The 27,924-nt window shown below is 45.6% G+C and overlaps 1 protein-coding gene across 7 annotated transcripts in view; it reads left to right on the forward strand.

Moving 5' to 3' along the window:
- The window catches only part of EML1 (EMAP like 1), a 204,739-nt gene that overhangs the window by 106,158 nt on the left and 70,657 nt on the right, over nucleotides 1-27,924 (forward strand). For all 7 annotated transcript variants that reach the window (XM_059879357.1, XM_024982155.2, XM_024982158.2 and 4 more), the window contains exon 2: nucleotides 11,094-11,276. In XM_059879357.1, coding sequence (XP_059735340.1) covers nucleotides 11,120-11,276 — 157 coding nt within the window. In that variant the 5' untranslated portion in view covers nucleotides 11,094-11,119. The remainder of the gene's footprint in view (nucleotides 1-11,093; nucleotides 11,277-27,924) is intronic.

The raw sequence follows: 27,924 nt of genomic DNA on the forward strand, positions 1-27,924 counted from the left end.
ATGCAGTTACGATAGCTTTAATTTCCTTGCCTCGTAATTCTATCTTTTCTGGGTTAGTTCTGTCAGTTGGTTCTTTTCCTTCTTATGGGTCATATTTTCCTGCTTCTTTGAATGCCTGGTGGTTTTTTATTTGATGCCAGACATGAATTTTACCTTGTTGAGAGATGGATATTTTATATTCCCATAAATTTTTTGAGCCTTGTTCTGGGATGTGGTTAAGTTACTTGGAAACAGTTTGATTCTTTCAAGTCTTGCCCTTCAGCTTCATTAGGGGGAAGCAGAGTAGCATTTAGTCTAGGGTAAAATCCTCTGTGTTCTCTACCCAGTACCCTGTGGATTTTGTGGTTTTCCACCCTAGCTCAGCCTGACAGGAACTGTTAGCGGCCCTGTGTGAGCTCTGGAGTGGCTGTCTTTATTCTTATTGGGTGGCTCCTGCCCAAGACCCGGATAATCTCCTCACATATTAGTGCTGACGGCTTCTCAGCCAAAGACTTTGCAGGCATTCTCTGCACATCCCTGGAGTGTCCTCTCTTTGTGGGTCTCTCCACTTTGGTATTCTGCCCTCTGAACTCTCATCATCTTGGCTTTTCTGGACTTCCAGCACTGTCTCCCCCACCAAAGGAGACCCCCCAGGCTCCACCTGGCCCCCCCTGGTATCGCTTCCTGGGAACTCTTCTGGCTGTGCCCTGGGGCAGTCATAGGGCTCACCTCTGCTTGTCCTCTCTGAGCAGTCACTGCCCTCACTGTCTGATGTCGTGTCTTGACAAACCACAGTATAATAAATCTTGTCTGTTCTTTTTAGCTGTTTTAGGTGGGATGGCAAATCTGGTCCCTGTTGCTCCATCTTGGCTCGAAGCAGAAGTTGATGACACCTTGAAAAAAAAAATGTAGTTACACAATGTCAATAAAAAAGGGGGAAGAAAAAATTTTACAGTAATGGTAATTACAGAAAAGAATGTGGTTGGGAGAGGTTAGAGTTCAAACATCCTTTTAGAGTCTAACCTTAGAGTGTTGTAGCTCCACTTTTTTGATAGGAACCTAAAAGGTAATCTGTACAATGAGAACCTAGGTATTTTCCCTTGTAAGGTCATCCATGAACCAGGCATGTCTGGCTTATCATCCTGAAGACAGAGCACTGGTTTCCAGGATGTTTTAAAAAGTTGTATCTTGAAGAACCAGTGGTCTGGCTTTAGCCCCCGTGGTGTATTTCAGGCCATTTAAATGTGCTTTTCTGACCTTCATCTCAATTAATAAAAGCATAGGCTTTCGTGCAGGGGAATATTATCTAAAACTAATCAAAACAGTTCACTTTAGAAGACAGTCAGTGTTATGGGTAATGTACCTGTAGAGAACTTTAAATCAAAACATTTTTATACTAATGGAAATTAATAGAAAAAATAACGAGAATAGCTTTCATTTTATTTCTTTTACTGAAAGGTTTTAAATCCATTGTATCAAATAAAGACTTGTTAAAGCTACCTTTTTAGATATTTTTTGTTAAGTCCGTTTAGGAAGTGAGGACCTCGGATGGAGTGGTGTACAACAAATAAAATGAGTGCATGCTGCACTCGCCTCCACGTGGAATAGAAACGTAGGCTCTGCTTTTAGATCTCTATCAAGTCCCACTCTTGTGCTTGTTATTCTGTCTGCTCTCCCCTTCCCCACCTCCAAAATTTTAATCTTGCCTTTTATGGTAAGGATTTGGGGATCCTGCATGACTTGCTAGGAGCTTTGTTACAAAGCTTTCGTCTTTTTTCTTCTCCCTCCTCTTGGCTTCTCTCTCCTCCCCTCCTCTCCTCTCCCACCCCCCCTCCTTCCCCTCTCTTCCCCCCCTCCCCTCTCTTCCCCCTGCTCCTCTCTTCCCTCCCCTCCCCTCTTTTCCCTCTCCTCCCCTCTCTTCCCCCTCCTCCCCTTGCCCCACTCCCTCATCCCAGCTGTCCCAAAGACTGGACATGCCATTCCTGCCTTAGTGTGGTGCTTCTGAACTTCAGAGCAAAGCTCAAGTTTTAGGGCCAATCACTTCACACATTGTTGGGAGCATCTCTTGTTTGTTTTAAAACTGTACAGTGGGGATGTCTCTTACCGGAAACCTCACTTTTCCCCATGTGATAAGAATTCCTTTATGACCACACTAGAGTCAAAGATCTTAGAATTACTATATTAATTTCTTGATTTTAATGTCATTGCTTGCTTATGCTCTTGGGGGCACTGAGGTTTAGTAATCCTGGTCCTTAGTCCTGGGAGACTTCAAGATGTTTGCTCAAAGGATGTCTTGAAAATACTTTTCCTCCCTTGTAGAATTCACCCCCTGCAGGTTTGTGTTGCTTTTACATGAACTGTGCTCATTAAAGTCATGTTCTCTGAAGTGAAAATCAGGCTTGACATGTACTAGGCTGTCAAAGATATTTATTAAATCTGGAAAATTCAGGGTTTAAAAAAAATGTAAAATGGATGGAAAAGGTATTAACCATTTTACGATATCTAGGTCTTTAAATTTCTAACAGAAACAAGACAGAATTTCTTCTGCAAAGTTAAGGGTGTGTGTGCATGCAGGTGTGTGTCTACATGTGTGTGTGTGTGTGCATGTGGAAGTGTGTATAGTATTAGAAATGAACATTAAAGTGTTAAGTGTTAAATAAGCATTCTAAGGGTTTCAAGAAATCTCAGGGCTCTGTGGGAAGTCTTTGCTGGCTTGGTAACTATCGTTAGGCAAAATGAAATTAGAGCATATTTCAAGATAAAGTAATCAACACATTTCCTAAATACACAACCAGAGAATTTCAAGGCTGGTCTTTCCATAAGTGACTGTTCTTATTCTTTCCCTTCTGTTTCATCTGTCACGCATTAATTGAAACCCAGCAGCTCCCCCGGAACCCTACTCTGCGCTCCACCTGTGTTTTGCTCTAGGTTTGTCTAGTCCCTGTGTTACATCTCCAGCCGGCTTTTTGCCCAGTGCGTGATGGAGATGGGGTGGGGACAGTTTAATTGCTCTCTGGTCTGTGTCCGTTTTTCTGGGATACTTATTTGTTGACCAGTCTCTGTTCTGCTAGGTAGGGAGCCCTAAGGTTAGGAAGGTCACAGTGTCTGGCCCAGAAGATGCTTAGTAACATCTTGTTGAATTTAATGGGAGGTTTGTTAGCTTTAAGCTCTGTGTCATCTAAATTCAAATGAGGCACGTATCGCTTCTCAGGGTGATCCTATGTGTTTTTTCAGGTGTTCAGCACCACTGTTTCACAACGCAAGACTCATAAAAGATCTTGATACGATTTCCTTCCAGATTCAAGAGACTCTGCTGAAGCTCCTTTAATCAGTCACAATGGCAGCGACTGATTTATATATATAGTATTTTATATCAGTCAGGGGCTATAGAATACTTTTACAATCAAGTATACAAACATGAGCTCAACGTCATTTGAAACAGGTTTACTAATGGGATAGGGTCAGCTCTTGTCATTTTCTATGATGTGATGAATTTCAGAGCCAGAGCTCAAGTGGCAGGTCCAGCCCCGGGATGAACAAGACTCAGTTCCTGACCTACCCAGATGATCAAAGGGGAAGCCAGAGTCTTAGAAGTGAAATAAAGCTGGAACCCTTCAGCCAGGGGTGGTGTCCAGGACCGCAGATCTGACAGAAGGGCTGAAATCCAGACCTGAGAGTAACGGAGCACATGCTGCGTGTCTGCACTGCCTGGTCCCGTATTTCTTTTGTTAGTGAATGCTGTCGTGGTATAACGTTTCTGCAAGCAGTGCATGATACAGAAAGCCAGCTTTTACGTGAGATGTCTACCTGCAGATTATTGAGACATCGTTAGTCCTTAATGCTTTTGTGATTGGTTCCTAAAATACTGGAACCCTATAAGACTTTTTCTAAATAGCATTTGTCTAATATTTTGGAAAGGTAAAATGATGCAAAAATTATACATTTATTTTATGCTTAGTACCACACACGTCCTACTGGAATGAGTACTTGTCAATTGGAGGGACTCCAGAGTCCCGTGTAAAGGCTCGCCCTTGCCTTGCTGCGTTCACTGCATGACTTAGATGATGTGGGTGAAAAGCCTAACTTCTTCAATCTCATCTCTGAAACAGGCATGACCCCCAGATGGAGCCAGTTGTATGAGGACTTCCCTGGTAGTCCAGTGGTTAAGACTCAAGTCTTCTAATGCAGGGTACATGGGTTTGATCCCTGGTATGGGAACTAAGATTCCACATGCAGCAGGGCCTGGCCAAAAAAAAAAAAGGAAAAGAAGAAGTCGTGTGGGTTGGAGATAATGCACCATAAGACCCAGGGTTTGGCACATGGTGGGTGGGAAGTGAAGGTAGCTATTACTGTTTGGTGCTATCCTTAATGTTTTAAATAATTAAGGAAAAGAGAGGCCACCTCAAAATAAAGGTGACAGATTCTCAGTTCACCTTCTAAATTGAATAGCCCCACGTTGACCTCCTGGAACATCATTCAGATAACAGCAGCACCTTCATATCACCAGGATATTGAGAGTCAAGAGTCTGTTTTTATCTCTAGGTAATGAGATAATTATATGAATGAAGAAAAAAGTGTACTTTCCTTGCCTTTTTAATAAAATAAAACACATAAGTTACCTGAAGATCTTTTTGTGCCACTTTTTACTGTAAACAGTAATTAAGCTCGAAAGTCATAGCCACAAATAGCAGCATGAAGACCAGGTAAACGGCACAGCTCAAGGCCACCTTTTTACCTACGGAACCAGGCGTGCTATAGGACCTACCAGGCCTATTGACGTCACTTGAAACTCAGAAAGAAGCTGGCGTTTGGCTAGGTTCTCGTAAGAAGCAAGTCCAGATGGAGCCCTGGATGGAATGCTTGGTACGTGTTTTGGCCACTAGTCAGGTACTGTCAAGGCTTCCCTGGTGGGTCAGATGGTAAAGAACCTGCCTGCCAATGCAGAAGACGTGAGAGACGCAGGTTTGATCCTTGGGTTGGGAAGATCCCATGGAGTAGGACATGGCAACCCACTCCAGTATTCTTGCCTGGAGAATCCCATGGACAGAGGAGCCTGGCGGGCTACAGTCCATGGGGTTGCAAAGAGTCAAACACGACTGAGTGACTAACACTTTCCCATGACAGCACCTGCATGCACGCTAAGTTGCTTCACTGTGTCCGACTCTTTGCAACCCTATGGACAGTAGCCCGCCAGGCTCCTCTGTCCATGGAATTCCCCAGGCAAGAATACTGAAGTGGGTTGCCATTTCCTTCTCCAGGGGATGTTCCTGACCCAGGAATCAAACCTGGGTCTCCTGCATTGCAGGCAGATTCTTTACCATCTGAGCCAACAGGGAAGCCCTACTGTCATGGCAGAGGACTGTTATGAAACTGTTCTTCATCTTCAGCTTATGTCACATTTCCTCATCTTGATCAAGGTGCTGCAGAGCCAGAAATGGTACTTTTTACTTTAGTCTCCGCCTATCTCATGGGGCAGACACTGCGCATACTTGCAGGATGTGTTCAATAACTTATTAAAGTTGATTTCACTGTTTTCACTGTTAGCTGTTTGCTGTGATAAACAATATTAGCAGCAATGAACTATAGAAATCCTAGACTACCTACGGAATTTGGGATGGACCTGTACACACTGCTGTATTTTAAATGGATAGCCATCAAGGACCTACTGTGTAGCGCATGGAACTCTGCTCAGTGTTATGTGGCAGCCTGGACGGGAGGGGAGTCTGGGGGAGAATGGATGCGTGTATATGTATGACTGAGTTCCTTCGCTGTTTACCTGAAACTATCACAACACTGTTAATCGGCTATCCCCCGATACAAAATAAAAAGTTAAAAACCATAAAGCGATATGAACAAGTAAGAAAATACTAAACTACCATTTGTGTTGAGCACCCATTGCCATCATCCTATTTGATGTTTCGTATACATTAACCTCTGACCTCACAAGAACTTCAGAAGACAGGTTATGGTGTTATTCCTGGAGGGGTCAAGTCGTTGGCCAAGCTCACACGGTTCGTAAGTGCCAGACCCAGGAGCTGAGCCCTGCTGAGTTTGACTCCCAGGTCAGTGTCCTCTCAGAAGCCCCAAGACCCAGACAGTCCAGTGCAGGTAACCCTGATCATTATCTTTTCCAAGAACCAGTCTTCTGAAATGTGTTCAGACCTTGACAGAATGCCAGGAGGCTGGACTTGCAGCCCCAGGAAGGTCTGTGGCTGGCAGAGGATGCACAGTGTCTTCTAGAGCAGCTGGCCCGCTGAGACATCTGCCCTGAGGTGCTCGCCCCACTGTGGGGCCGGTCCTGCCTCACGTTAAATCCTGTCCACCCCCTCGCACACAGCATCATCGCCATCTGAGGGATCGTTACCGATACTGAGATAAAGGGACAGCCTGCCCGCCCTGTGTAAATAGATCCCCAGGTCTTCCTGAGGAAATGAGCAGTGCCACAGCCAGTTCTAGTTAAAAACTCAAGAGGTGATAATACAGAGAGTATCATCTTTTCCCAAGCTTCCCCTAACACACCCCAAAGTGCAGTGATGCTTGAAAGAATGCGAAAACTTTGAAAACCGATCAAGCTGCCCTCTTGTTAACACCATCTTAATGACCTCTGTAGGCGAACTTCAGAGGCCTTCGAATGAAAATTACTTAAATAAATAACCTGTGAAGGTTTCATGTGGGCCGGATTCCCAATCTCATGAGGTTTTCTTTGATGGAATTCAGATGCACTCGCCCATCCTGTGCTGTGCCATGCACAGAGGTTGGAAATGGTTTGTGTTGGTTAAACCGAGCTTGGGGTTTTGTAGCTCATTATGCTAATCAGCTTGGCCCCAGCTGAATGGCATGGTAACAACACTGGCCTTTTCTGTGCACAAGGTTAAGAACTCCAGGCAGCTGCCGCTGCTGCCAGAAGCCTGAGTTTGATCTCTAGGGTCACTCCTCTCGGAAGCAGAAGACGTTCCACGGCGGCGAAAGCAGCGGTGCCGGCAGCATCTGATAAGCACTGCGGTTATGTGGCCTGGGGAGAGCTGCAGCCAGTCTCACAAGTGGAGGGCCTCTTCAGCAGATCAGATGTTTAAGCTTTTAATCACTTGTGTTTGAAGGCAGATACGGAGGTTCTTGGGCTTCCCTGGTGGCTCAGAGGGTAAAGAATCCACCTGCAGTGCCGGAGACCGGAGTTTGATCCCCAAGTTGGGAAGATCACCCGGAGACGGGAACATCTACCCACTCCAGTGTTCTGGCCTGAAGAATCCCATGGACAGAGGAGCCTGGCGGGCTGAAGTCCATAGGGTCACACAGAGTTGGACACGACTGAAGCGACTTGGCATGCACGCATGTACAAACAGGCCACTGGAATGCTGTTTTGCATCATAAATGTTGATAATATAGAGCAGCAGATAGCTGCCTGACTTACATGCTGGATTATGTGATGTTGATTATGAGACATGAGGTTGAACGACAGAGGCTGACTGAGTCCCGTCCAGGGCTTGCTGGCCAGCACGTTCTGTGTGTTCAGGCCCCGCCGATGGATGTGGCACCCTGCTCAAAGCTGCTGTCCACTTGGACAACTCAACAAATATGATTCTATAAGCAGATTGGGGGCTTCCCTGATAGCTCAATTGGTAAAGAATCTGCCTGCAATGCAGGAGGCCCAGTTCGATTCCTGGGTCACGAAGATCCCCTGGAGAAGGGATAGGCTACCCACTTCAGTATTCTTGGGCTTCCCTTGTGGCTCAACTGGTTAAGAATCTGTCTGTAATGCGAGAGACCTGGGTTCAATCCCTGGGTTGGGAAGATCCCCTGGACAAGGGAAAGGCTACCCACTCCAGTATTCTGGCCTGGAGAATTCATTCCATGGACTGTATAGTCCGTGGGATTGCAAAAGAGTTGGACACAACTGAGCAAATTTCACTTTCACTTTCCATAAGCAGATTATTTTATGGCTCAGAAAACATGTTATTAATCAAACGCTATTGTCTAATGAGTTTTTCAGTGCTATTTTATATCATGATATTCAGTCAGAAATGAAGAGACAGAGTTTGGGGACCTGCCCACCTCTAGCTTTTTTCATTTCGGGATTTCTCCACTCTCTACAGTGTTCACAGTTTTCAGACTTCGTTTTTTTATTTTTTAGGGACAAAAAGACTGCAGGTTTTTCCACGTGTGTCCTCACCCACCTGTGAGTTTACTGCTTAGCCCAGGGCTAAAAATCATGAAAAAGGGAGTTTTTTTTTTTTTTTTTTAATAGTTCCCCATCTTCCCTCCACCAAGCGAGTGCAAACTCCCACTGTAGTCTGTGTGCTTGTGTCCACGCTCCAGTACTTCTTCTGTTGTTTGTATGATTTGCAGGCTTAACAATGCCTTTCTGCAGGGTATCCAAGAGAAGTCGTCATACCCAGAAGCAGAAGAGATTGATGATGCTTACATGTTAGTTAGGAGACATAAACAGTAAGCAAACAAGCAAGGTGATTATATAATTAGTTCATGGTGATGCTATGAAAGAAAGAAATAAGATGGATGTGACTTCCTTGGCGGTCCGGTGATACAGACTGCACACTTCCGCTGCAGGTTTGATCCCTGATCGGGGAACTAGCATCTGCAAACTGCATGCATGTGTGCTAAGTCATTTCATTCGAATCCCATTCTTTGTGCCCCTATGGACTGAAGCTCACCAGGCTCCTCTCTACATAAAGTGAAAGTGAAAGTCGATCAGTCGTGTCTGACTCTTTGCAACCCCCATGGACTATGCTGCTGCTAAGTCGCTCAGTCGTGTCCGACTCTTAGCGACCCCCTGGACTGCAGCTTACCAGGCTCCTCCATCCGTATGATTTTCCAGGCAAGAGTACTGGAGTGGGGTGCCATTGCCTTCTCCGTCCATGAAATTCTCTAGGCCAGAATACTGGAGTGGGTAGTCTTTCCCTTCTCCAGGGGACCTTCCCAACCCAGGGATCAAACCCAGGTCTTGGATTCTTTACCAGCTGAGTCACCAGGGCATGGCATGTCCAGAAAGAAAAGAAAAGAAACAAGGTGAGTGTGATTGAAAAGAACAACTTTAGGAAAGGTTATTAGCCAGATTCTCTGAAAAACTCCCATTTGAATTGAGACTGAAAGAACAGAAATTGGTCATGGAAATGCTTCAGGCAAAGGCAACAGCAGATACAAATCCTTAAAGTAAGAGAGAAAGGATAGTTTGACAGGAACTCAGAGAGAGAAGGGAAGAAGGGTGTAAGATGAGTTGGAGAGGCCAAGAGGACCATGGAGGGCCCTGATGAACCTTGCTAAGAAATTATGAGTTAGTGATTCTAGACAGAACTATGATGAGTTGTCAAGGCTGTATATTGTCACCCTGCTTATTTAATTTATATGCAGAGCATATCATGCAAAATGCTGGGCTTAATGAAGCACAAGCTGGAATTAAGATAGGTGGGAGAAATATCAGTAACCTCCAATATGCAGATGACACCACCCTTATGGCAGAAAGTGAAGAGCCTCTTGATGAAAGTGAAAGAGGAGAGTGAAAAAGCTGGCTTAAAACTCAACGATCAAAAAGTTAAGATCATGGCATCCAGTCCCATCACTTCATGGCAAATAGATGGGGAAACAGTGGAAACACTGACAGACTTTATTTTCTTGGGCTCCAAAATCACTGCAGATGGTGACTGCAGCCATAAAATTAAAAGTTGCTTGCTCCTTGGAAGAAAAGCTATGACCAATCTAGACAGCGTGTTAAAAAGCAGAGATATTACTTTGCCGACAGATGTCCCATCTGGTCAAAGCTATGGTTTTTCTAGTGGTTATGTATGGATGTGAGAGCTGGACTGTAAAGAAAGCTGAGCACTGAAGAATTGATGCTTTTAAACTGTGGTGTTGGAGAAGACTCTTGAGAGTCCCTTAGACTGCAAGGAGATCCAACCAGTCCATCGTGAAGGAAATCAGTCCTGAATATTCATTGGAAGGACTGATGCTGAAGCTGAAGCTCCAATACTTTGACCACCTGATGTGGAGAGCCGATCATTGGAAAAGACCCTGATGCTGGGAAAGATTGAAGGCAGGAGGAGAAGGGGGCGACAGAGGATGAGATGGTTGGATGGCATCACCAACTCTGTAGACATGAGTTTGAGCAAGCTCCAGAAGTTGGTGATGGACAGGGAAGCCTGTGCAGTCCATGAGGTCACAGAGAGTCAGACATGACTGAGCGACTGAACTGAACTATTGCTTTGTCAGGTTTGTTGTTGTTTAGTTGCTAAGTTGTGTTGTCTGACTTTTTGTGACCCCACGGACTGCAGCCTGCCAGGCTCCTCTGTCCATGGGATTTCCCAAGCAAGAATACTGGAGTGAGTTTTCATTTCCCTCTCCAGGGGATCTTCCCAAACCAGGGTTCAAACCTGCATTTCCTGGCAGGCAGATTCTTTACCACTGAGTCACCTGGGAAGCCTCTTTGTCAGATGAGCCGATCCTTTAAAGTCTTGACTGGTGGGTAGTCATCGCACGGACCTGTCAGTAGCATCGTTGGAACAAAAGCCAGAGACTGGGCAGCAGATTTCTACCACCTGTGGGAAGTTGTACTAGACATATGCTAATACCCACTCTACTTCTAGAGTTCTCTAATATCATGCAAAGAAAATGGCCCAGCTCTAGAAAAATATCATGGCAATTAAAACCACAGTTTAAAAAAACGAAAAGCACAGATCTAGAGAATGAAAAGACAGTAGCAGAATGAAGCACTGTAGTTCCTTGTAAGAAAAGATTTCACACAAGTCTGCCGTGGTCTCTGGTGGGGGTGGCTTAGTCGCTCAGTCGTGTCTGACTCTTTGTGACCCCACGGACTGTAGCCCACCAGGCTCCTCTGTCCATGGGATTTCCCAGGCAAGAATACTGGAGTGGGTTGCCATTTCCTCCTCCACGGGATCTTCCTGACCCAGGGATTGAACCCAGGTCTCCTTCACTCCGGTGGGTCTCCTGCACTGCAGGCAGATTCTTTACCGACTGAGCCACCGGGGAAGCCATGGTCTCTAGTTTTTAACTATTATTGTGTGATGGCAATGTGCTGGTGTGTGTCTCTGGTCTGATTTCTCTGGGCAGCAGTTGAGACTCACTTGTTCCTTGTTTCTTCCGTCTAGATGACAGCGCTTCTGCTGCCAGCAGCATGGAGGTGACAGACCGCATCGCCTCCCTGGAGCAGCGAGTCCAGCTGCAGGAGGACGACATCCAGCTGCTCAAGTCGGCTCTGGCCGATGTGGTTCGGAGGCTGAGCGTCACCGAGGAGCAGCAGGCCGTGCTCAGCAGGAAAGGGCCTACCAAAGGTGGGCGCTGGAGACGCACGGGGGCGGCTGTGGGCTCGGCAGCGGTGCATTTGGTTTCTTCTCATTTTAAGTGTTCTTTTCTAAAAAGCCAAAGCAAAGTTAATTTACCGTGTTGTGTTGGTCCTGGGTGTACAGCAGAGTACTTCAGTCATACATGCACACGCGTGCTAAAGGTGTACAGCAGAGTACTTCAGTCATACACGTACACGCGTGCTAAAGGTGTACAGCAGAGTACTTCAGTCATACATACACACGTGTGCTAAAGGTGTACAGCAGAATACTTCAGTCATACATACACACGCGTGCTAAAGGTGTACAGCAGAGTACTTCAGTCATACACGCACACGCGTGCTAAAGGTGTACAGCAGAGTACTTCAGTCATACATGCACATGCGTGCTAAAGGTGTACAGCAGAGTACTTCAGTCATACATACACACGTGTGCTAAAGGTGTACAGCAGAATACTTCAGTCATACATACACACGCGTGCTAAAGGTGTACAGCAGAGTACTTCAGTCATACACGCACACGCGTGCTAAAGGTGTACAGCAGAGTACTTCAGTCATACATACACACGCGTGCTAAAGGTGTACAGCAGAGTACTTCAGTCATACATGCACACGCGTGCTAAAGGTGTACAGCAGAGTACTTCAGTCATACATGCACACGCGTGCTAAAGGTGTACAGCAGAGTACTTCAGTCATATATGCACACGCGTGCTAAAGGTGTACAGTGGAGTACTTCAGTCATACATACACACGCATGCTAAGTTGCTTCAGTTGCACCCGACTCTCTGCGACCCCATGGACTGTAGCCCGCCAGGCTCCTCTGTCTATGGAATTTTCCAGGCACAGATACTGGAGCAGGTTGCTATTATTTCCCTCTCCAGGTGATCCTCCCGACCCAGGGATAGAACCTGGTCTCCTGCCTTGGCAGGCAGATTCTTTACGGGTGTATCGCCTGGGAAGCCTTTATAGGTTGTCACAAAATACTGAGTATAGTTCTCTGACTGTATGTACAGCAGGTCCTTGTTGGTTATTTTATATACAGATGAGATGGTTAGGTAGCATCACCAGCTCAACGGAAATGAATTTGAGCAAACTGCAGGAGATAGTGGAGGACAGAGGAGCCTGGTGTGCTGCAGTCCATGGGGTCACAAAGAGTCGGACACGACTTAGCGACTGAATGACAACAATAAGTTGTATATGTTAATCCCAACCGCCTAATTTATCCCTCTCCCTCCTTTCCCCTTTAGGAATCATAAGTTTGTTTTCTATGTCTATGCGTCTATTTCTGTTTTGTAAATAAGTTCATTTGTATTTGTTTTTGGATTCCACATACAAGTGATAGCCTGTGGTGTTTGTCTTTCTCCATCTGACTTACTTCACTTAGTATGCTCATCTCTAGGTTCATCCACGTTGCTGCAAGTGGCATGATTTCATTCTTTTTTATGACTGAGTAATACTCCATTGTATATAATGTGCCGCATCTTCTTTATCCACTCCTCTGTTGATGAACATTTAGGTTGCTTCACTGTCTTGGCTATTGTACACAGTGCTGATCTGGACACTGGGGTGTGTGTATCTTTTTGAATTATGGTTTTCTCTGGACATATGCCCAGGGATGGGATTGTAGGATCACATGGTCGTTCATGGCAGATTCTTGCTCCAGGAGATACGTTGCTCTCTTAATGTTGACAGAGAAACCAAGCTTAGAACAACAGTGAAGCAATCGTAGGATTGTTGAAATCATCCCACAAAGCATGACGGTATCTTTTGCCTGGACATTGGTGAGTTGTAGCCGACGTTGTAGCCAACGTTGGTGAGTTGTAGCCGATGTTGGTGAGTTGTAGCCGACGTTGGTGACATGTAGCCGACGTTGGTGACATGTAGCCGACTTTGGTGAGTTGTAGCCGACGTTGGTGAGTTGTAGCCGACGTTGGTGAGTTGTAGCCGATGTTGGTGAGTTGCAGTAGACATTAGTGACTAGTAGCTGACATTGGTGACTTGTCGCTGACGTTGGTGACTTGTTGCTGATGTTGGTGACTTGTTGCTGACGTTGGTGAGCTGTAGCCGACATTGGTGAATTGTAGCCCAGGTGTGCACAGTTGTAGGTGATCAGTAAATGCCAGTTGAATCAAGGAAGAAATGTCCGCAGTGGACCGGTAAACAGTTTTCTAAGACTCTGAGATAGAGCTTGTAAAACCAAAACCAAAACCGAAACCGCACACGATTCCTTGGCTCCTGTGGAGGCTGTGCCACCTGGATACTCTCAGTGACTCTAATCTCTCTCTCTGCCCTCAGTTTACAATGTCGTCCAGTTCAGCACAGCAAACACTTTTGATCAGGGGCTGAGAGGAGGCAGGCCCCTCCCTGATATGCTTAGAACCCGAAGCTTATTACTAACTTCCCCTCCTTCTTTGCTCATAAGCTCCTAGTAAGGCAAAACCTTCTGTTGTTTTTTTTTTTTTTTTTAATCCCTTTTTCTTTTTTCTAGTAGAACATTGCCTATGACAGAATTCTATACCTATAAATAGTGGATTTCTGGCACATTTAAATCACCATTTCATTCCCCAGTGGTGCCTGGGAACAAAATAGAAAGCAATATTTGTGTGTTAAGTAACTCTGTAGTGACCCTCTTCTTACAGTTGTAGAAATAAAATGCCTCGTAAAAGCTTCTCTCCTGCTAGTTAGAACCCTGGCATGTGATTTCAGCCAATATGCATTACTCATCTTTGGCCAGAACCGCTTTTCCTCATGGCTAACTCTTGAAAACGGAATTCATCTTGGCTGTCAAATTCCTTTGGTTAAGCCGTTTTAAGTCTGCAGCATGTAAATGTCCCTTTAAAATTACCTTTCTTATTTTGTTGGGATTTAGCAAATCATTTCACAGTTACCATCTTTTCCTTGGAGTCGGGAGAGGGTACTATCTTGATGTTGCATCTGTTCGTTTCTTCTCCAGCCCGGATACATTTTCACATGTCTGTGGAAAGCAATCTCTTTTCCCTGTCCTTCAGGGTAATTATCACCAGCTCCATGTGAGATACACATATTGGGAGATGCCTACATTGTGAATAATCCCTTTAAATAATCTTTTTCTCCTAAGTTACAAAGCGATTAAGGTATTTTAAATAGAAACCAGGTTATTCCAGGTATTCTTGACCTATGCAGCTTTCCAAAAATAAATCTGATGACTACTGTATCCTAAAGGGTACGTTTGAAGTCGTTGCTTTGTATACAACTTCAGGCTTCTAAAACTTCTATTTTTAGAAAAGGAGGGGGGGAAAATAAAGGGGCCTGCCCAGGAGTTTTCTTTTCTTGATAAAGAGTAAAGTTTGAGTTTTGGAAACTTCTAACTTTTTTTTTTTCATACTTAGATTGGATGTTTCTTTATAGCATTCTTTTCAAAAAAGAAAATAAACCAAAGCATGATAAAGTCACACCAAGAAATAGAAAAAAGGTCATAAGAGAGCTGGTGAGTGGCATGGCCTGAATGCAGGGGGCTGTGGTGTTCCCGCTTCCCAGTGGGAGAGGAGGGGAGGAGCAGAAGTGATCCCATCGGAAGCTCCAAGTTGCTGCTTCTCTTTCAGAGCTTGCTGTGTTGGCACTCCGTGTGCCCCCCTACCTGGAGCTGGTACTCCAGAGCTGTGGCTTAGTTAGGGGATACTTAGACAAGGCAGCTTTGAGACAAACCTCCTTTGGGTCTTCGAAGGCCACATTATTACTATCACATGCTGTTCTTTGGGTTTGCTGCCCTCATACAGACTGGGCACATGGTGTTCAGATTTTTTAAATACTAAACGATTTCCCCTGCAAGGTGAGTTGCCAGAAGCTTAGGGCTCAGTGTCTTGAGCTTCCGGTGCACAATGTTGAGCTGTTTGCCCAGTGACAGGGATGACAGGGCCGCAGAGAAACAGGCCGCCTGGTCAGACAGGGAGCCTTGGTGTGGCTCAGCTCAAAAGAAGGGCATGGTGAGAGCCGTGACCGTCCATCAGCCATTCTAAAATGTCAGACTGCAGTGTCCACTCACTGGCCTCAGTATTGCCAGGGAGACCGTGGATAAATACTCATCCTTTTCATGACAGTGTGTGTGTGTGTGTGTGTGCGTGCATGCGTGCATGCGCTCAGTCATGTCTGACTCTTTGCGACCCCATGGACTGTAGTAGCCCACCAGTCTCCTCTGTCCATGGACTTCTCCAGGCAAGAATACTGGAGTGGATTTCCATTTCTTCCTCCAGGAGATCTTCCCGACTCAGGGATCGAACCCTGGTCTCTTGCATCTCCTGCATAGGCAGGCGGATTCTTTACCACGGAGCCACCTGAGAAGCCCTTTTCATGACAGTACTTCACTTACTTGAAGAAAGTGTATCCTGACGTCTAAGCTTTGACTTCCTTTATCATTCTTCATGTGACTTAATTCATACCCGAATGAGAACTGCAGTCTCGTGAAAGTAACTCACTAACGGATCAAGTTCAGGGCCTCCTGAGAGAGAAAAGTTTGCAGCCAACCCTGGACAGACAGCTTACAGAGAGAGCTGCGTCTCAGGCTCTGCTTTGCCTTGGTGACCTTCCCTTATCCCCAGGACTGGTGTTTTGTGCTAATTTAACATCTCTTCTTAACCCTAGTCTCAGAATTGCTGTCCTCCTTTCCTTATGTCATTAAAATAAATAAATAAGACACAGGAAGCACTTGTTCCCATCATGCATCTCAACTGTAGGGAACCTCAGCTTTGTTCAGGTGGGGTTACCTTTCAGAGGGACTTCCCTGATGGTCCAGTGGTTAAGAATCCGCCTTCCAATGCAAGGGACATGGGTTCAAATCCTGGTCAGGGAACTAATATCCCACATACTACAGAGCAACTAAGACTGTACCTCATTACTGAGCTGGCACTTCAGAGCCCACGCACCACAACTAGATATCCGCACGCTGTAGCCAGGATCCCACAGGACACGAGGAGGATCCTAAATGCCGCAACTCAGACCCAATGCAGTCAAGTAAATAAATAAAACTTTCAGATAGGAAGATTTGTTGTTGTTGTGTATTTGCTAAGGTGTGTCTGACTCTTTGTGGCCCCATGGACGCCGGGCTTCCCTGTCCTTCACTATCTCCCAGAGCTTGTTCAGACTCATGTCCATGGAGTCGGTGATGCCATCCAACCATCTCATCCTCTGTCGCCCCTTCTCCTCCTGCCTTCAATCTTTCCCAGCATCAGGGTCTTTTCCAATGATCAGCTCTTTGCATCAGGTGACCAAAGTATTGGAGCTTCAGCTTCAACATCAGTCCTTCTGATGAATATTCAGGATTGATTTCCTTTAGGATTGATGGGTTCGGTCTCCTTGCTGTCCAAGGGACTGGGAAGATTTGGGATGTTTTAATTATGCTGAGCTTGGGTTATCAGAAAGTGGGGAGAAGAAAAGCAAATAGTTTCTGGAGGCCAATATTCTTAAAATTCTTGCTAATATGAAAGTTTTTTCAATATTGTGGTTGGACTAGGGGGACAGAATGCAGTGAACAGACACCATTGTATTGCTATTCTGAGTGTAGATACAGAAAAAATGCATGTGAATAAGGGAATTCCTTACAGAATTACAGGTATTGGAGAAAAATTATATAGAAAATACAAAAGCAAAAGTAACCACTAGGATATGACCAGAAAACTGTGGCACCTCATGTGAGGGAAAGCTTTGTAATCTTCAAAGATGCTTCTGTTTTAGGTAACAGCATGGGAGATGTTTGTGTATTATATTAAAAGGCAGAATCAGGATATCAAACTGGATACGTTGTATTTTCCAACTAAACAGACAAAATCTATGCAAAGAAGAGTGAAGTGTACCAAGAGTTATCTTTTTTTTTTTTTCCTGAGTGATGGGGTGATGATTTTTTTTCCTTTTTATACTTTTATATTAAATGTTCTTGGGTGTACATTCCTTAATAAGCAGAAGGAATTTATGCTTTAAAAATGACTCCTTTCTTACCACCGAAGGTGATCTTCACTGCACAAGGTCAGCAACAGGGCTCAGAGCAAATGTCTGGAGGCTGAGCTTGCTCACGTGTGTTCTCAAAAAGACAAGCGATGTGCTTTGGAGTTAAATTCATAACAGATCCATTGTTGACATGCACGACTAACTTCCATTTCAGTTCTAGGGAAGTGTTATGGGATTTTAATGTAAAATGTAGGTTGAAATCTAGTTGTCCCTTGTATGAGAGGATTGTCTGCTTTTTTATACATTAACCAACAAGAGTTCTTATTTCTCATTTTAAATTTTGCTTGGCAGTTCAGATTGTCGTTTGACAGCTTAACTTTTTAAAAACCTGAATATACCTTCTTCAGACTTTTCTGTTCTTTATATTAATAGTCCCATTAATCAACAGATCAGAGAGTAAATCACTATAAGCAGAAACCATCTGCTGGAGGCGCTGACAAGCAAGACAGTTGTGTTAATCTGGGACATCGAAACCTCGTCTCAGAATTTAGTCTTTGCAAGTACTGTTGAAAGCAAACTGCAAGTCATCCTTAAGTAGCTTCTGCGATATTAACACTTAACACTGATTTTCACTATCATACCTGAGACTGCCATTTATTAATTGGATAGGTGTTGGCCTTTGCAGTAGGTATTTTGGATATATTAATTAATGTCACTTCTCCACAGCCCTTTGAGGTGGGTATTATTGTTCCCGTTTTACAGATGAGAAGGCAGCCTCTAGGACACTGGATAATTTGCCCCGCACAAATTGTCCGTCTGGTTTGGGAAAATCTGGAATTTGACCCCTGTAGGCCTGGCTCCACTTATGTTCTTTTAGTCATCTGTGTGGCTTGGATGTACACGCCTCTTAGCAGTATTATTTAAATTAGCCTTATTCAAATCAAACCAAATATTTAAATGAATAACTATGTGACTTGAAATGAGAGTTCTTTTTTCAAGGTTTAATTTAATTTGCAAAGTATCCCAAATACAATAAATCATATTCAGCATATAATTATGTAAAATCTTGTATTATAGTCTTTTCACTATAAATTTTATTAGAGAGGTGTAACTAACAAATTAAAAAATTTTAAGTTCTTTGCAGTGAATGAAATCAATGCATATTTAACTTAGTTCTTTAACCTGGTTAGCCAAAATTAGCAATTTTTCCCTCTCTCACATCTACTGTGCTTTTTCCTTATCTTTCTCCTTGCAAATTAGTTAATTACAGAAAATAACTTGTGCTTTCTTTTAGACAGAACATGCTATAGTTTCTTCCATTTTCCTCTGTAATTGCCTTTGCCAGTTTAAATAGACGTTTGTTAGTGATTTGTAGAAAAGACTTGATAGATATGGAGGAGGAAATGGCAGCCCATTCCAGTATTCTTGCCTGGAGAATCCCATAGACAGAGGAGCCTGATGGGCTACAGTCCATGGACTGCAAAGAGTTGGATACGGCTGAGCGACTGAGCACTTGGTAGATATATTCAGTAGATATATTTCAGAGACTGAGAAAGATTGTTTTTAAACTTTGTATTATGAATACGTTCAAATGCATATAAAAGTAGAAAGAAATGGGCATGTGCCATCCCTGTTTTACAAACAGGCCTTGTGCATACAGCATTTTTATTTCTCCAGTATATCTTTAGGATCGGTTCCTGGAAGTGGGATTGCTGGATCCAAGGATAAATGCATCTGTAATATTGCTTGGAATTAGTGATAAGGCTCTTACCCAGCACATGAGTAATTATCTACTTTGTCTTATAATTTAGCAAAAGCACGTCACCTTTTCTGATTCCAAATATGGACATCTTTTCAATTTTGAAGTAGATAGTTAGGAATTCTGGGTTCATAATGGTCAGTTATGTTAAACTTTGAATTTCTACATATAATCACATACATGGTCATGCTTTTCATAATTAAATTTATTTTAAAACCTAATGGAATATTTTACTTATCAAATGTTGCACTTAATAACAACAACAGTTAAAAGGGTATCTTGATCATAAGATTATAACAATATCATAATAACAAACGTTAGTAGATTTGACTACCTATACTTGAATGTCTGTGTTTATATCAGCTATAGTTTTAAAAATATATTGTCAAAAATAGTATTTCATAAAAGTCTGGGTATTCCAATCCTCCCATTTCGAATGATGAAAACTTTTTCATTTCAAGCATACTTGTGAATGCTTTAGACCTGAGATTCTGAATACCTTTGTTAGAGATTTTCAGTTCCCACAGTGTGGAGTCATTTTGTAGGGAAGTTGACTCAAGGGTAGTTTGTGGGGAGTTTATGTGAAATAGTACGCACGCAGACAGGTCATAAACACTCCGTATGTGGCTGCCTCTGCTCCCTGCAAGGCCTGTCCACTTCAGCCTGCTGGCTCCTCTCCTTCCCTTCCAGTGGGTTAGTGGGTCTAAGAGAACTTACACAGCGTGGTAAAGTCACAGAAACTCGGGTGTTTCTTTCCTGAACACTCTTCTCACTCTAATCTAGGAATCAGGGTCCTAGATTTCAGAGCAGGAAGAGCTACCCTTCAAGCATTTATGAAGTCTTTACCATATGGACTAGGGAAGCAGGTTCCAGGGGGTCTTGCCTGTGGTCACACTGCCAATTTGGGACACTCTGGACCTCACGCCCTGGCCCCCGTCTCCCAGACCTGATCTCCTTCTGTCCTGTCCTCCCTCCACCCAATCTGGGCACCAGTAAAAGAGTGACTGTTTGGGCGATGAGAACTGTCTGGGGTCTTCCTCACCCCCTGCCTGTGTGTGTGCAGGATACAGAGAGGACACTCACGGACCTTCATCCGCCTCGGGCAGCTTTGATCGTAACTGAAATCCTACATTTAGTTCTTCTCATACAGCATTCAGGATACTAGGTTGCACCCTGGTATCCAGACTAGAGCATTTCATCATCTGAGTGCAGCCCAGGGACTGTTTGTCTATGTTTTGCCCCTAAAAACAGTTAAATGTATGTGTGTGTACGTGCTCAGTCACGTCTGACTCCTTACAGTCCCGTGGGCTGCAGCCCACCAGGCTCCTCTGTCCATGGGATTTCCCAGGCCAGAATACTGGAGTGCGTTGTCATTTCCTACTCCAGGGGATCTTTCCAACCCAGAGATCAAACCTAGGTCTCTTGCGTCTCGTGCATTGGCAGGTGGATGCTTTACCACTGCACCCCCTGGAAATAATATTTTTTAAAAAGCTTTCCTAAACCAGAAGAATGTCTCATATCTCAGTGTCATGTCGAAGCCAGCGATCCATTTATCTTAGCACCCGATGAGCTGGAAATTGTGTTTGAATCTTCCTTCCCTGGTGCTGTTTCTCTTCTGCAGTTTTCAAGATCGCTTGTCTGAAAATGACTCATTATAGCTGCTCTTGTGTCCTGCCATTCTCATGATCCAGGCTGGTACCTGTTCAGATTGGACATTGGGAAATACGCTTTTCTTCAAAACTTTTCTTTATGGCAGCAACATTTTTTTCCTTGAGTGGCTAATCATGTTTAGATATGGAGACATGAAGGAAATCTCATATGATGTTCTGTGCAAAGTAGGTATTTAGCAAACATATTGGTGTAGTTGTGATGCTATTCAAGAAGTCAGTGGTGACACAGGCCAAGCACAGTATCGACAGAGGTGTAGCAGTGAGTGACTGGATCTTGTCAGAGTGGGGACTCTTTGCGGCCTCTTGTCACTCCAGCAGTGACCACCATTTCTTCTCCTTCCTTCTTTTCCCCTCCTCTGCACACAAAAGTGATAAGTGAAGTCGCTCAGTCATGTCCGACTCTTTGCAACCCCATGGACTGTAGCCTACCAGGCTCCTCTGTCCATGGGATTTTCCAGGCAATAGTACTGGAGTGGATTGCCATTTCCTTCTCCAGGGGATCTTTCCAACCCAGGGATTGAACCCGGGTCTCCCACATTCTAGACAGACGCTTTACCGTCTGAGCCACCAGGGAGGTCGCTTAGTCATGTCTGACTCTTTACGACCCTTTGGACTGTAACCCATCAGGGATCTCTGTCCATGAAATTCTCCTGGCCAGAATACCAGAGTGGGTTGCCATTTCCTTCTCCAGGGGATCTTCCCAACCCAGAGATCAAACCCAGTCTCCTGCATTGCAGGCAGATTCTTTACCATCTGAGCCACCAGGGAAGCCCCTTTCCTCTCCATAGCCGCTGTTTTTCTTTTATGATTTCTCATTACAGCTTTAACGATTCTGTTTGCTTTTGATGCTACTCTATTATAGTTTAATGTGTGAGGTTTATTATGCCCTCTGAGAAGGCCTGCTGCGTGCAATTGATGTTCTTTTTATGGGCTTTAAAAAATCTCATCTCCTTTTGGGGGAGAAGAACAGTACTCAATTATTATGGGACTGAATTTTGAAATTAAGACTCAAGGAAAAATTAAAAACAGTGACTCAGAGGGGATTTCCTTGGCAGTCTAGTGGTTGAAATGCTGCACTTCCACTGCAGGGGGTGTATGTTCAATCCTTGGTCAGGGAACTAGGGATCCCGCATGCCTTGTGTCACAGCCAAAAAAAGAGTCTGAAATGGCCATGCAAGTCCTTTTCTTGGAAGCGGGATCTTTGCTCTTGAAGTTTAGTGCAGTCTGATCAACAGATGTACGTGGAACACCTTCCGCGTCAACACCGTAGCAGATGCTGCCTTCGTGGAGCCTGCCGGTGATGGGGTGGACGGGACTAGACAGCGTGAAGGGGGCACAAAGCAGGGGCCGTGGGGGCCCCGGGGGCACCCAGCCTGGCTTGGCAGGCACGTAAGCGTGTGGGAGGCAGGTCCTGGCTTAGATGCGGGAGAGGAGCAGGGGGCCAGCCATCATCCATCAGCCCTGCCACGTCCTGTAGCCAGCTCTCTGCCCCCAGGGGCGGGGCTGTATGGACCATACCTTTCAGCCTCTCGCCCTCGGCTCCAGTGAGGTTTGAGCAGCAATATCCCCAGTGGGGTCTGCAGGGAGGGAGAGTGAGGTCAGAGGCTGTACCCCTGACTCCTTCCAGGTGGGTCCCGGGTGGGCTGTGGCCCCGCCCCCTGGGTGTAGCTGCTCCTCCCCCAGCACCATCTCTGCTCTTAGGGTCCAGTTACCTGCCAGCCCGTGGTCCCATGGGCACGTGATGGGGCTCGGTGTGGAGTCCAGCCCCACTTCCCAAGCACAGGGAGAGGGATCTAAATGGCGCCCCCTCCCAGCACGAATGTCTCACCCTCTCTAACCGGGTATAAATGAGACTAGCCCACTTGAAACAGCAGCCCGTAATCAAGCACTAAACTGCATGACAGAGACTGGTATGCTGTAGAGCCAGGGCCTCCAGGGAAGGCCGGGCTGGCGAGGAGAGGCCCTCCCCAGCTGGAGGTTGGCACAGACCAGTGATGCTCAGAGTGCATTCCCCAGAGCAGCAGCAGCAGCACCAGCCTGGAGACTGGTTAGAAATGCAGGGTCACAGGCCCCGCCGTAGACCTTGAATAGGGCCCAGCGAGCTGCATTTTAACTCCATGGGATTCTGCTTCACAGAAACAAGCTAGGTGGTGGGAGTGAGGTGGGTTTGCTTGTTGTGGGTAGAGGGAGGGGACCAGATAGTGACGAGCCTGGGCACCTGGTGGGAAAAAGAAGATCCAGTGGGGACAGTGATAAGAGAACAGACTGTATGATTTCAGTACCTTTAGACCAAGAGATTTTTGCACCGTGTTTTACGTTCCTGGATATGTTCTAGTGTCTCCTAGTTTATAGTCTGCAGGAACTTGAATAGAATTTGTATTTTACTGTTGTGTGAAAATTGTGTAAATCTTAATCATGTTGAATTGGTTCATGGTGATTTTCAGGTCTCCTGCGGTTGTTCAGTCGCTCAGTCATGTCGGACTCTTTGTGACCCCATGGACCACAGCACGCCAGGCTTCCCTGACCTTTACTATCTCCTGGAGTTTGCACAAACTCATGTTCATTGAGTCAGTGACACCATCCAACCATTTCATCCTCAGTTGTCCCCTTCTCCTTCTGCCCTCAATCTTTCCCAGCATCAGGGTCTTTTCCAGTGAGTCAGCTCTTCACATCAAGTGGAGTTTCAGCTTCAGTCCTTCCAATGAATATTCAGGATGGATTTCCTTTAGGCTTGAATGGTTTGATCTCCCTGCTGTCCAAGGGACTCTCAAGAGTCTTCTCCAATACCACAGCTTGAAGACATCAGTTCTTCAGTGCCCAGCCCTCTTTATGGTCCAGTTTTCACATCAAGTCTACTATATCCTTCTACTTTTCTGTGTATTCATCCCATTAATTTTTGAGAATTTGATACTGAAACCCCAGCTAAAAATTTTGACATATCTACTTAAAAAAATAATTGTAATATGTAGCGGAGCTATGGGCTTCCCTAATAGCTCAGTTGGTAAAGAACTCGCCTGCAATGCAGGAGACCCCAGTTCGATTCCTGGGTCAGGAAGATCTGCTGGAAAAAGGACGGGCTACCCACTCCAGTGTTCTTGGGCTTCCCTTGTGGTTCAGCTGGTAAAGAATCTGCCTGCAACACAGGAGACCTGGGTTCGATTCCTGGGTTGAGAAGATCCCCTGGAGAAGGGAAAGGCTACCCACCCCAGTTTTCTGGCCTGGAGAATTCCATGGACTGTATAGTCCATGGGTTGCAAAGAGTTGGACACAACTGAGCGACTTTCACTTTCAGTTTCATAATGAAACTGTATATAACTTTGTTCTGTATTCCAAGTCTCCTGTAAATGTATGGTCATACTTTCATAGTTTAAAAAAGAAAGAAAGAAAAAAATCTGGTGAAGAGTGAGCTCTGATCCCTGAGATTATAAAAGAGTAAAATGATGGAGAGTGGCCTGGAGGCGCATGGGCCTGGGGGTCTGGGGACAGTGTCCTCTCCTCCCTCCTCCAGGCCTGGGTGGTGCAGTGGAGCCGGACCACACGTGTTGTCCCCACTGGATGAGATATCGCGTTTTAAGTTGTTACTACTCTGTCTGATGTCTGGCACTCGGAGCTGCCATAATGGTTTCAGCTTTTGCATTTTGGTTGATTCTGATGCAGAGACATTATTTTACCAACAAAGGTCCATCTAGCCAAGGCTATGGTTTTTCCAGTAGTCATGTATGGATCTGAGAATTGGACTGTGAAGAAAGCTGAGCAGCAAAGAATCGATGCTTTTGAACTGTGGTGTTGGAGAAGACTCTTGAGAGTCCCATGGACTGCAAGGAGATCCAACCAGTCCATTCTGAAGGAGATCAGCCCTGGGATTTCTTTGGAAGGAATGATGCTAAAGCTGAAACTCCAGTACTTTGGCCACCTCATGCAAAGAGTTGACTCATTGGAAAAGACTCTGATGCTGGGAGGGATTTGGGGCAAGAGGAGAAGGGGATGCCAGAGGATGAGATGGCTGGATGGCATCACTGACTCGATGGCCGTGAGTCTGAGTGAACTCCGGGAGTTGGTGATGGACAGGGAGGCCTGGCGTGCTGTGATTCATGGGGTCGCAAAGAGTCGGACATGACTGAGCGACTGACCTGAACTGAACTGATGACCTGTCACGTGGTGCAGCGGGCTGGGAGGAGCTGTTAGAGACCCTCCATGAGGGATGTTAGGATTAGGACAAGGGGTTTTAAAGGAGATTTGCTGGGACAGAGCCTCCGAATACAGTGGGAGACCAGCCCTCGGCTTTAGGGGTTGCGCTGAGGGAGCCTCTGCAGAGCGATGGTGACAGTGGAATGAATGGCAGGCGCCCGGCACTGATCCGTGTGCTGTAGTCACCCCCTTGGGCCTCTGCAGCGAATGACTACGGACAGAAATGGATTCCCTGACAGTTCTGGGGACCAGATGTCTGAAGTGAGTATCGCTGGGCTGACCTTAGGGTGCTGGCAGAGTTGTTCCTCCTGGAAGCTCCGAGGGGGAGCCTGGTCCATGCACGGTTCCCGCCTTCTGTGGCTGCTGGCCATCCTCGGCTAGAGGGTGCGTCACTGCAGTCTCTGCCTCCGTCTCATGTGGTGAGCCCCTCCTTATGCACCTTCACATGGGCTTCTTTGTTTTCCCCCTAATTGATCTTATTGAGCTATAGCTGATTTACAGTGTTGTCGTAATCTCTGCTGTACGGCAAAGTGATCCAGTTCTGTGTACATACTTTCTTTTTCATATATATAGATATTTCATTGTGGTTTGTCACGGGATATCGAGTATAGTTTCCTGTGCTACGCAGTAGGACCTTGTTGCTGATCCATTCTATACATAATGGTTCGCATCTGCTCACCCCAAGCTCCCATTGCATCCCTCCTCCCCACCCGTTGGCAACCACGAGTCTGCTCTCAATGTCTGTAGGCCTGTCTCTGCTTTGTAGATAAGTTCATCTGTCTCATGTTTTAGATCCCTCATCTAAGTGGTATCACATGACACTTGTCTTTCTCTGTCTGACTTACTTCACTTAGTATGATCATCTCCAGGTCCGTCCCTGGTGCTGCAAATGGCATGATTTCATTCTTTTTTATGGCTGAGTAATATTCCATTGAGTGTACGTATATACACATGGGCTTCTAATAAGGACATGAGTCATTGGATTTAGGGCCCACCCAAACCCAGTGTGACCTCACTTTAACCAATTATATTGGGGTTTCCCAGGTGGTACTAGTGGTGGTAAAGAATCTATGTGCAATGCAGGAGATGTGCAGGAGATGTGGGTTTGATCCCTGGGTTGGGAAGATCCCCTGGAATAGGAAATGGCAACCCACTCCAGTATGCTTGCCTGGAGAATCCCATGGACAGAGGAGCCTGGCGGGCTTCAGTCCACGGAGTCACAAAAGAATCAGAAGCAACTGAGAGATTAAGCAGCAGCAGCAGCAGCAGCAGGGCCTCAAAGATCCTATTTCCTAATAAGGTCACGTTCTGAGGTTCTGGGTGAACGTGAATCTCAGGGAAGACACCACCAGCACAGTAGTACGTATATTTTTTAAAAAGACCGACAAAATGGAGACTGAAATGGTAGGTGAAGTAGAGAGAGGAGGTGGAGAAGAGGCATGGATGGCATTTCTTCTGGAGAAGGTTCTGTCCTGGCAGAAAGTGGACATCAGCGTGGGAGCAGACTGTGTGTGTGAGGGAAGATTTAGCATCTCTGTTTTGGAGCTGTGGTGTTTTCCTTGAGGAATATTCACTCCAAGCACTGGGCTAGGGCCCCTGGCTGGAGCAGGTACTCAGAGAATGAGGAGAGAGAGAGAGAGCTTGGAGGGGGTGGAGAAGGGCGTCCTGCTATGGGCGGAGGGGTCTGACTGCGCTCTTTAAACCCTCTTTCACAATTAAAAAAAAGAAGGTGGGCTGCCCTCCGCTTTCCAGACTGAAAAGGTTCCGTGTATGGAAATGTTGGCACTCTCGGCAGTCTTGTCATTGATAGTATTTTTAAGGGCCTACTCTGAGGCAGATTTAACTTGGGGATGAACAAAATAAATTCTGCTAGTACCTTAAAATAAACGTTTAATTTTAGAATAGTTTTAGATTTACATAAAAGTTGCAAACAGAGCAGAGTTTCTGAATCCCCCTGCACGCAGTTTCACCTATTGTTAATATTTTACATTAGAATGTTTGTCACAACTGATGGAACGGTATTGATACATTATTATCAATCAAGGGCAAACTTTATCCAGATTTCCTTAGTTTACCCCTTATGTCCTGTTTTGGTCTCGGGATCCCATCTGGGATTATATTTAGTCATAGCGGCTTCTTAGGCTCCCCTGGACTGACAGTTTCTCAGATTTTCCTCGTTCTTGTTTAACCTTGACAGTTGTGCAGAGTACTGTCCTTCAATTTGGGTTTGCCTTTTTCCTGATTAGACTCAGGGCGGGTTTAGGGAGAAAGACCGCAGAGACACAGTGGTGCTCTCATCACATCTGCCAAGGGTGCATCCTGTCTGCATGACTTGCCGCTGTTGACCTTCACCTCGATTACCTGGCTGAGGTGTGTTTGTCGGGCTTCTCCCCCTTGTCACACCTCCACACTGCGTGGTTTAGGAGGAAGCCAGCGTGCACAGGCCACACTTACGGGGCAGAGAGTATGCTCTACTACCCAAAGGATAAAGTATCCACATAAATTATTTGGAACTTTCCTGCTTGGGGGCGTGTCCTCCTCGTGTGCTTATTCCATCACGTGTTTGTATCAGTGTGAACCTGTGGATATTTATTGGATAGTTTGGGGTATAATCCAGTACTACGTTATTTATCCTGTGGCGCAGAGTGTGCCAGCTTTGGCTCTTCCCATTGGCTCCTGTGTCCCTTTGCCATGCCCCACCCCCCATCAGTGTGAGTTTTGTGAGCACTTCCTTACCTTCTGGTGCCATAAGATGCTCCAGGCTCATATTGGATGTTCCCTGTCCCAGCCCTAGTTTCGGGCTTTTCCCCAAGGGTCCCTGGTTCCTTTTGTTGTAGAGTGGGATCAGAAACCAAGGCGTGGGCCCCGGGTCTCTCAGCAGGCAGAGCTAGGAAATAGATGTCTGTGCAGGCTCCCCTGTTATTACGGACCTGTGTGTCTCTGTCTTTGTTAAGCTAGACGTGCGTTCACGCTGCTGCCTCCTCCTCCGCTCCGTTCCTCCTGGTTCGTTCTAGTCCTCCCCCCTTGCTGGTCTGTCATCTTCCTCTCCAGTGGCCAGAAGCCGGTTCCTACCATCCGCTGGTGCATCCACCAGTTGTTCAGTTCTC

This window comes from Bos taurus, chromosome 21, assembly GCF_002263795.3.
Source record: "Bos taurus isolate L1 Dominette 01449 registration number 42190680 breed Hereford chromosome 21, ARS-UCD2.0, whole genome shotgun sequence".
In the NCBI taxonomy this organism is placed as follows: Eukaryota; Metazoa; Chordata; class Mammalia; order Artiodactyla; family Bovidae; genus Bos; species Bos taurus.